The sequence below is a fragment of the Echinops telfairi genome, unplaced genomic scaffold (assembly GCF_000313985.2).
Source record: "Echinops telfairi isolate 266 unplaced genomic scaffold, ASM31398v2 ScPeMD7_7400;HRSCAF=8409, whole genome shotgun sequence".
NCBI lineage: Eukaryota > Metazoa > Chordata > Mammalia > Afrosoricida > Tenrecidae > Echinops > Echinops telfairi.
Genome location: NW_022111300.1, coordinates 7,247,177 through 7,256,432, shown reverse-complemented (window position 1 = coordinate 7,256,432; position 9,256 = coordinate 7,247,177). Strand labels below are relative to the sequence as shown.

The following is a 9,256-nucleotide window of genomic DNA, read 5'->3' as shown; positions in this document are numbered from 1 at the left end:
ACCCTTCTGTAAGGGGATGTCCAGTTGCCTACAGATGGGTCTTGGGTCCCCAATTTGCACTCCCCCTCATTCACAATGATTTGACTTTTTGTTCTTTGATGCCTGCCTGATCCCTTTGACACCTTGTGATCACACAGGCTGGTGTGCTTCTTCCGTGTGGGCTTTGTTGCTTCTGAGCTAGATGGCCGCTTGTTTACCTTCAAGCCTTTAAGACCCCAGATGCTGTATCTTTTGATAGTTGGGCACCATCAGCTTTCTTCACCACATTTGCTTATGCACCCATTTGTCTTCAGCTATCGTATCAGGAAGGTGAGAACACAATATGATTTTTTGTTCTTTGATGCCTGATAACTGATCCCTTCGACGCCTTGTGATCACAGGCTGGTGTTCTTCTTCCAAGTGGGCTTTGTTGCTTCTGAGCCATGTAGATGGCCGCTTGTTTACCAAATCCACTTTTCTTAGTCCTCTGCCCCACCTTCATATTCACTGGTGGACAGAGAAAGCAGATAGGGGCATTGTGAAGGGATATCATGTGTCAAGTGTTACATGTCAAACCAACATTTGCGTTTGCTGTGTGTATTCGGGTATGAGATCCCTTGAATGAGAATTAGTTAGGCTCAAACTAAGAATAGTATCCACATTATTTTTAGTCCTCCCACCAATTCTATAAAGTAGAAATTATAATTCTACAGATTAAAAAACAAAAGACCAGGATCAGTTCTGAAGTTAATTGAACTTTTCTGTCCCAGTAACCATCATGCTGGAAGTATATGAGATCATGACCAAATCACCCAGAAGTCAATGCCCACTTCCGGCACATGTGGGTGCTCATTCCATCTCCCCATCACCATGTCATTAATTTCCAGTTCAGTGAATTATCGTTAACGATTCTATGAGTCCTTACCTTCTTATTTTTGCCAGTTTCGTGTTTAGCTCTTGAGGGGGCAGAATTCACAGTAACATCTTCTCACTTTTTCAGATGTCTAAAGACATTGCCAGAAGCACCGACTTCACAAATAGTTTCCTGTCTGTACACTAGGTGACGGTATGAATTTCAGCATATTTAAGTGCAAACCTTAAAGAGCCACAAAGAGCCTTTCCACATTATTCCCAATTCCCCTTCTTGACCCTTTCATTTATTTTTGGAAAAGACTTCTCCTAAGTCACACTTAGCTACTAAAAGCATGCACAATGTGTGTGATTTGAAGTCAGAATGAGTGTCTTCACTGTCCAGTGTTGTTTCTCTGTTCATAGACCGGGGGAAACACTCTTGGGGGATAGAGGATCGTTGAACTACAAGGTGCCTTCTCCTAACATTGCATTTTTCCCCCCCGCTCGGTGTTAACTCTTCAAATCCTTTCACTGCAGGCACACTTCCTAGGACCAGAATCGCTAGTTGACAGGATTAAGGCTGAGACCCGCCACCGCGTTCAAGGTCAATGGGACCAGGAGCTGAGCCAGCGCTTCCAGGACCCGTTTTCTGCTCCGAAGTCAGTGCACTCTGTTCTCTCACTCTGGGGCTAGCGACGGGAATGGGAGCCCCGGGCTGCAGGACTGCCCGGGTGGTCGGACTTGGAACCGCCGCTCTGGAAGGTTCCGGAGTGGCAGGCGGAGGGGGCGGCTCCCTGGAGCCAGGGCGGAGCCGGCGGCGTGCAGGGGTCGGGCTACGCCTCTCGGCAGTGCCGGTTGGCTGCAGCCGCTCTCCGCCCGGCAGGAGACGCTCCCACGGAGGGCCAGCGGCGGCGGCGGCGGCTCCCGGGCTCGCGCTCGCTCGCCGGCTGCCCCCTCCCGCCGCAGGACCGGCCGGGCGCCCTCGCGGGCCGGGCAGCAGTTGACCATGGACCTGCGGATGCTCTCCCGGGAGCTCTCGCTCTATCTGGAGCACCAGGTCCGGGTTGGCTTCTTCGGCTCGGGAGTGGGCTTGTCCCTGATCCTGGGCTTCAGCGTTGCCTATGCCTGCTACTACCTGAGCAGCATTGCCAAGGTGAGCCGGGGGGTGGCGCGGGCACGGGCCGCAGGGCCGCGGCGGCTTTGCAGCGAGCCCCGGGTCCCCGGGCCACCGCCGGCTGGGGCAGGAGGCGCTGGCAGCCCTGCGGGCGAGCAGAGCCGAGCTGCACCCGAACGGTGGCCTCTCCCCGGTGCCCTCGCGGGACGCGCGGGAAAGCCGGCCCGCCGAGCGCACCTGCACGCCGGCTCGCGATCCGGGCCGGGCACTGCCGTCCGGCCCCGGCTGACCTCGGCGGGGCGCCCGCCGCGAGCGGTCCCTGCCACGCCGCGCAGTGCCGGCTCACTTTTGCGCGGGAGGACTTCCTTGCCTTAACTCTCACTTTTCCCTGGAGGGATGTACTGAACAAGGCAAATGCGTTGTGATCCAGGAGGAGACGTCTCGGAGTGAAAGCAGGCACAAGAGTGTGCGCCCTTTTCTGTTTGATGATAACGCAGAAATGTTGCTCGGTTCTGAACCCTGCACGGATGCTGGTTTCTCCTCCAGAAACCCCAGTTAGTCACCGGCGGGGAGAGTTTCAGCCGCTTCCTTCGGGACCACTGCCCGGTGGTGACGGAGACGTACTACCCGACCGTGTGGTGCTGGGAGAGTAGAGGACAGACCCTGCTGAGACCTTTCATCACCTCCAAACCCTCCGTGCAATACAGGAAGTGAGTAAATGCCCATTTTCAGTCATTTCTCCACAATCACATTTTTCAGACACTTAACACACACACATTGCCAGGTCTTAGTCAATAGGACCTCTGGTTTCATAAGGATATCGAAGGAGAAAGGAAAAGGAAAATGAAGGTTATAACCCCCACCCCACCCTCAACTGCGCCTGTGAAAAGGGGCTTCTTTCTAGAATGACAACTGATATTATTGTTTAGTCGTGTGACATGCGTCTGTCCGGTGAGGATTCATAACACGCACCATTGCATTGACTTATAGCAGGTGTAAGTGGGAAGCTGAGGGAAAAAAGACCATTTGCGTTATACATGAGGGACCTGTGTCAAAGGATTGCTTATTGATACACAAGCAGATTCTGATAACAGTGCCGGAGAGGTGTTAAAGATGCGGCCAAGATTATACCAGTAATGGGGAGATTTGAATGGCGTACATTATTAATTTCTCTGAGTCCCCTAGTCCTGGAGTTCTTTTTATGGTCTCAAACTGGCCTTATGCAGGAAAGTACTGTGAGTTCTTGGATACTATTTGAGAAACATCTTAAATTTAAAAAGCAGTTTTTGTAATAAATTTGATGGGGAGACCACATGACGGAATCAAAAGATGGAGAGCAGTGATCAGATTGGCATTTTCCTTATTCTCAATTCCCTGTTGATATATTTAGGTGACCTCAATCAAACAAGGGTTCAGTGCTGTATTCTTGAGTCATGATGAAACGATTAACACACACACACACACACACACACACACAAAGAAATGATTAACACAAAGACTTGAAGTGCCGGACACTCGTTTTTATATATTAATTTTTACTTAGGTTGTTGGAAATACTTTATTGTACTAATTTTTATAGTAAAAGAAAGTGACTTAGATGCCCTTTTCTTATATACAAAGGCAATCCCCAGGTTAGAGTGTAATCTGTTCCTAAGTGTTCCTGCGGTCAAATTTGTAGGTGAAACAGAACAGGCTGCTAACCACAAGGTCAGTAGTTCAAGCCCACCAGCCATACCAAGGACAAAAGATAAGGCTCCTATAAAGATTTAGCATGTCAGAAACCCTGTATAGTGTCCCTGTGACTGGACATTGACCCCATGCGAGTGGGTTTGGTTTGGTCTGGGATTAATGCAAGACTAGGCTCAAAGCCCTTTCAAAGATTTAAAAAGCTGCCCATGCAGCAAGTAAAGATGATTGGGATGAAGAATCTGTGCAAGTAGGGGTTGGATGAATCGTTGCCAAATGAGGGCGAAGGCACATTACATTACAGGGCAAGGACAAGTCTTATATTCATAACCAGGGACTTACTGTACTTCAGGTGTCTCTCTCTCTCTCTATATATATATATATTAATAAAAATGTATGTTGAGATTAAGACATGATTTGAAATATTTCATGAGTACTGTCTTTTGAATTATTTCATTCAGTGAGCTTATTAAAACAGCAGATGGAGGGCAGATTTTACTGGACTGGTTTGATAATGATCACAGTCAGTGTTACATGGATGCTAACACCAGACCTACCATCTTACTGTTGCCTGGCCTCACTGGAACGAGCAAGGAATCCTATATCCTCCATATGATCCATCTCAGCAAAGAATTGGGATACAGGTAAGTATTTTTTCCCCAACAGGAAAGTTTTTTTTCTCTCTATTTTACACCTTTATAAATGAAGTTCAAATATGTCTACATGTTTATTTCTGAAATATTTATTGTTTGTTGCATAGATTAAGCAATCCTTTAAGTTACTTTTCTCTGCTTCCTTCTTGTCCTTTCTTCCTCCCAGAAACATATCTAGTTAAATCATCTCACAGGAAATACCACTTAGCAATGTAGGCATTCTTCAAGTTTGAGTTAAATAGATGAATGAAAACCAAGTGGAACTGACCGAGGCCTAAGTGAGAAGGCCATGTTAGAGACAGTGTTATGGAGAACAGCAGTCACAAACCCCAGAGAGAGTACCCAGTGGCCCTAACGTCACATTGTGTATTTGAGTCCTGGATCCACTACTCTTATTGCCCTGGGTCAGATTTCAAGTGTAGAAAAATAGTCAGTCAGTTTCTACGTCTTTCTTATTTCCCAAAAGGCAAGTCCCCTACCCTCCCCCGAGCTGCAAGAAGATACCCTGGCCTCTTCTGTCCACCCAAGTCTGCAGGTGCACATGACTGGTGTCCAGCTGATGATGCCAAAGCATTTTGGGATTACCATTATTCAACTCAGTCGCCAGGTGCAATGTCATGTTTTGGAAGTGACTTAGCGATTTGAAATTTTAGGTTCCACCCAGCATCTTAACACAGAGGTCATTGTGAAAGGTACTGCTTTTCGTGCCTCTGCCTTTTTAGGTGGTAATAGTTCCTGTCAGGGAACACACTGCATTTACAATGGCAGTATCTTTTGTTAAACTTGACACACATGTTTCTGTGACTAGCTGACACTGAGTGTACATTAATGAACATATTTTGGTATAAAGAGGAGAATGCTATGATAGCTAATCTATTTTTAACAAGTTTCTCTTTTACAGATAAAGCCTATTTTGCCCACGAGGTGACATGCTCTCAAGCTACCATAGGTGTTCCAGAATTATGGCTCCAATGAGATTGGCACTAAGAGGAATTTCTCATTATTCCTTCTTTAGACACCACCCACTGAGACATGAGGCTTGACTCCTAATTTTGGCTAAAACTGAGGTTTCTGGAGTACAAAAGATTATAAAGCCTTTTGTACATATTTAAATTGCCGATTCTAGTCGTGGCCTGAGCTGGCTCCCAAGACTTAGAAACTGCTTTTTCAAAACAATGTAGTTAAAACTCCAGGACTGAATCTCTTAAGCCCCAGAGCTGCCAGAGGCATGGCTTTCTTCCATCACGTGTAGAAGTTGCCAAGTTTTACTACCCAGGGTATGGTTGCACTGTGCTTTAAAGCAGTTGAAGATTCTAGCTTCTCCGGGATTCAAATGGTCTCTCTTATTGATTTAGAAATGATATCGAAGTTACATTGTCAAGGAAGGCTTCATGCTAGGGGCTATGAGAAATAACGAAGAATTAGGAGGTGCTATCTCCTTCCCTCAAGGATCATACTGGAGAGGAAGACTCGACCAGGTCACCCCTGGTTGCTTGCAAGCCCAGCCTGTTCAGTTTAGGGAGTTATAATGCCAAATCAGATTGTGTTTGAAGGTAGAAGAAAAGAGGAAGATGCCAAGGTTAATTAAATGATCGATAGTGTTTGGATCTATCCCCCATTTTTTTAAAAAACATTTTATTAGGGGCTCATACAACTGTTATCGCAATCCATACACACATCAATTGTGTAAAGCGCATTTGTACATCATTCTCAAAACATTTTCTCTCCACTTAAACCCCCGACATTAGGTCCTCATTTTTCCCCTCCCTCCCCCCTCCCCCCTCCCTCATGAGCCCTTGATAGTTCATAAATTGGTATTTTGTCATATCTTGCCCTGTCCAACGTCTCCCTTCACCCACTTTTCGGTTGTCTGTCCCCCAGGGAGGAGGTCACATATAGTTCCTTGTAATCGGTTCCCTCTTTCCTACCCACTCTCCCTCTACCCTCCCTGTTTCGCCACTCACACCACTGGTCCTGTAGGGCTCATCCGCCCTGGATTCCCTGGATTTTCAGTTCCTATCTGTACCAGTGTACCTCCTCTGGTCTAGCCAGACTTGCAAGGTCGAATTCGAGTCATGGTAGTGGGAGCGGGGAGGAAACATTTCCCCCATTTATTTTAATTTTTAGAAGTATCTGAATTTCTCTTTCAATCTATCTCAGAGGGTTTCGATGATTAGTATATATGAAGTAATTGGTTTAGTGCCCTGTAAGAAAGTGGTCTTTATTAACTCATTAGGAGTCTTAGTGGTGTGCAATAGTGAAACCCTCAGCTGCTAACCAAAAAGTTAATGGTTCAAACCCACCCAGCTACTCCAGGGGAGGAAGATCTAGTGTCTGCTCTCAAAAAGATTGCAACTTAAGTAACCTGATGGGGAGGAGCCCTCAAAGGGTAGAAGTTATGTGTTAGGCTGATGACCTCAAGGCCAGCAGTTAAAAACCACCAGCTGCTCTGTGGGAGAAAGGTGAAGCTCTCTCCTCCCATGAAGAGTTAGCACCTGGGAAACCCACAAGGCCCATTCTACCTTGCCCTACAGAGTCACTCTGAGTCAGAATCAACTCAATGGCTGAGTGAGTGAACCCAATGGAGAAGTTCTACTCTGTCCCAAGAGGTTGCTCGTGTTGAAAACCGACTCCACTGCACTTGAACAAAAAAAGAAAATGTTTTTGCCTTCCTTAGCTCATCTTCCATTTCCAGATAGAATTTTGTTTATAATCTGAGAGAGCAAGTAAAGGCAAACCTATCTTTTAGGGATTATAAACATTGGCTTACACCAGAGTTTTATGTACAGTGTAAGCACCCAGCTGACACAGGGTCTTCTTGCCCTAGGGCCCACGTTACAATCTTGTATAAAGGTTGAGCATTTAGAGAAGGCCGTGTGCTGTGAACCCACCAAGGAATCATTTGGTGCTTTGTGTTGAGATAGGATTTACACATTGGACAGAACCTAGCTCTCAGCATATGAACAAATAAAACATTGTTACTATTTAAAAAAATGTTTTTCATGTTCCTGAAAACAAAAACAAGCTGCTCTGTTAAGGCCAACTAATTCAAAATTAATAATGGTTGGAACAGGTATTATTTGATGTTCCTCACGAATAACCTGTTAAATCATTGTCTGAATCGATTTCCAATAATACAACTAAAAAATTAAAGACAAGGCAAAGAACAGCACCTCTGAGAACATCTGAATTATATTTTACTTTGGCTTTTATTTTCTTAAGGAAAAAAAAAGTTTTTTCATCTACCATTATATCCAACTAGGCTAAAAAGTTCACCTGTGATCATTGTGAGCAAAAACTTCATTAAGAAAATTAACAATAAATTAACAATCAATCAACTTGATTGGCAAATATTTGGCCTGCGGCATTGTCCATCTCCATTGCCAGAGCACAGCGTGTACGACTATGAACAGGTAGGTCTAAGTGGAGGAAAGCGTGTCAGCTCCACCCAGTCTTCTGAAAAGTATTCATCAGATAAGACTTCTACCCACTGAAGGACAAGAAAAGGGACAAAGAGAGGCCAGGTGTTTGTTTAGAGAGAAGTCTTCATAGGATAAGCCAGAGAACTAAAGAAAAAAATGGATCCCTCTAGTAATTTACATGTAAATGATACATAAAACAGAAAGCTTATTAATATATCCAAGATGTCTTTATTAGCAAATCGTCATTCCCTAGCATAGCCTAACAGATACTATTTTATGTACCTCACTAATATCCTGCTAAATCATTCTCTGAATTGATTTCCAATAATACAACTAAAGACAAGGAGAAAAACTACCTCCGAGAACATCTGAATCCTATCTTCCTTAGGCCCTTTTTATTGGAGCCTTCATGTACTATTATATCCATCCCAACTAATGTTAAAAGGAGTGACCCATCCAGAATTCTGAAATAATCAGTTCACTGAAATCTGGGTCAGTCATTAAGTATTTTGGTACCTATATCCCCAAGGAACATAGGCTAGGTGCAAGAACAGAGTTTGCAGTAGTAGGGAAGGACGCATAGAAAGGACTAGGCTTGGCTGCAAGTGACAGAAAACTCAAAATAACCGTGACCTACACAAGATACAAGATTTTCCCTCCCTCGTAAAAATCCAAGAAGACAGCTATCAGGGCCTGCATGGAGTGCTAAGCTGTTTATCATCTTGTTCTTGGCTGCAGCTCCAGCTATAACAGACTTAAGCGTTTCAGCACAGAAAGAACCCCCCCAAAAACCAACACAGGGCAGGGGGGAAAGTGACCACACCATCTTTTTCTTTTTCTTAATCACTTTATTGGGGCTCATACAGCGCTTAATCAAAACCCATATATACATCCGCTGTGTCAAGCACATTGGTACATTTGTTGCCATCATCATTCTCAGAACATTTTCTCTCTACTTGAGCCCTTGGTATCAGCTCCTCATTTTTTCCCCTCCTCCCTCACCTTTCCTCTCTCACAACCCTTGATAATTTATAAATTATTATTTTTTCATGTCTTCCACTGTCTGATGTCTCCCTTCACCCACTTTTCTGTTGTCAGTCCCCCAGGGAGGGGGTTATATGTAGATCCTTGTGACTGGTTCCCCCTTTCTCCCTTATCTTCCTGGTGTTGCTACTCTCATTATTTGTCCTGAGGGGTTTATCTGTCCTGGATTCCCTGTGTTTCCAGCTCTTATCTGTACCCGTGTACATGCTCTGGTCTGGCCAGATTTGTAAGCTAGAATTCGCACCATCTTCTTTGTGGCCCTTGTTCACCCCACTTGGGTGTATGCCCAATTGGTTTTTGTTTTGTTTTTTTCAGACGCAGATCGGTTTATTCATGGTACTTTCACTATTCATTTCCAGCGCCACAAATCAAAGGCATTGATTCTTCTTTGGTCTTCTTTATTCAGTGTCCAACTTTCACATGCAGGCGAGGCAACTAAAAATACCATGGCTTGAAGGTAAACAAGCGGCCATCTAGCTCAGAAGCAACAAAGCCCACATGGAACA

At 45.0% G+C, this 9,256-nt stretch overlaps 1 protein-coding gene across 1 annotated transcript in view; it reads left to right on the top strand.

Moving 5' to 3' along the window:
* The window catches only part of ABHD3 (abhydrolase domain containing 3, phospholipase), a 73,476-nt gene that overhangs the window by 5,152 nt on the left and 59,068 nt on the right, over window positions 1-9,256 (top strand). Inside the window, exons 3-5 of the mRNA XM_004702901.4 lie at window positions 1,525-1,984; window positions 2,492-2,655; window positions 4,093-4,275. Coding sequence (XP_004702958.2) covers window positions 1,525-1,984; window positions 2,492-2,655; window positions 4,093-4,275 — 807 coding nt within the window. The remainder of the gene's footprint in view (window positions 1-1,524; window positions 1,985-2,491; window positions 2,656-4,092; window positions 4,276-9,256) is intronic.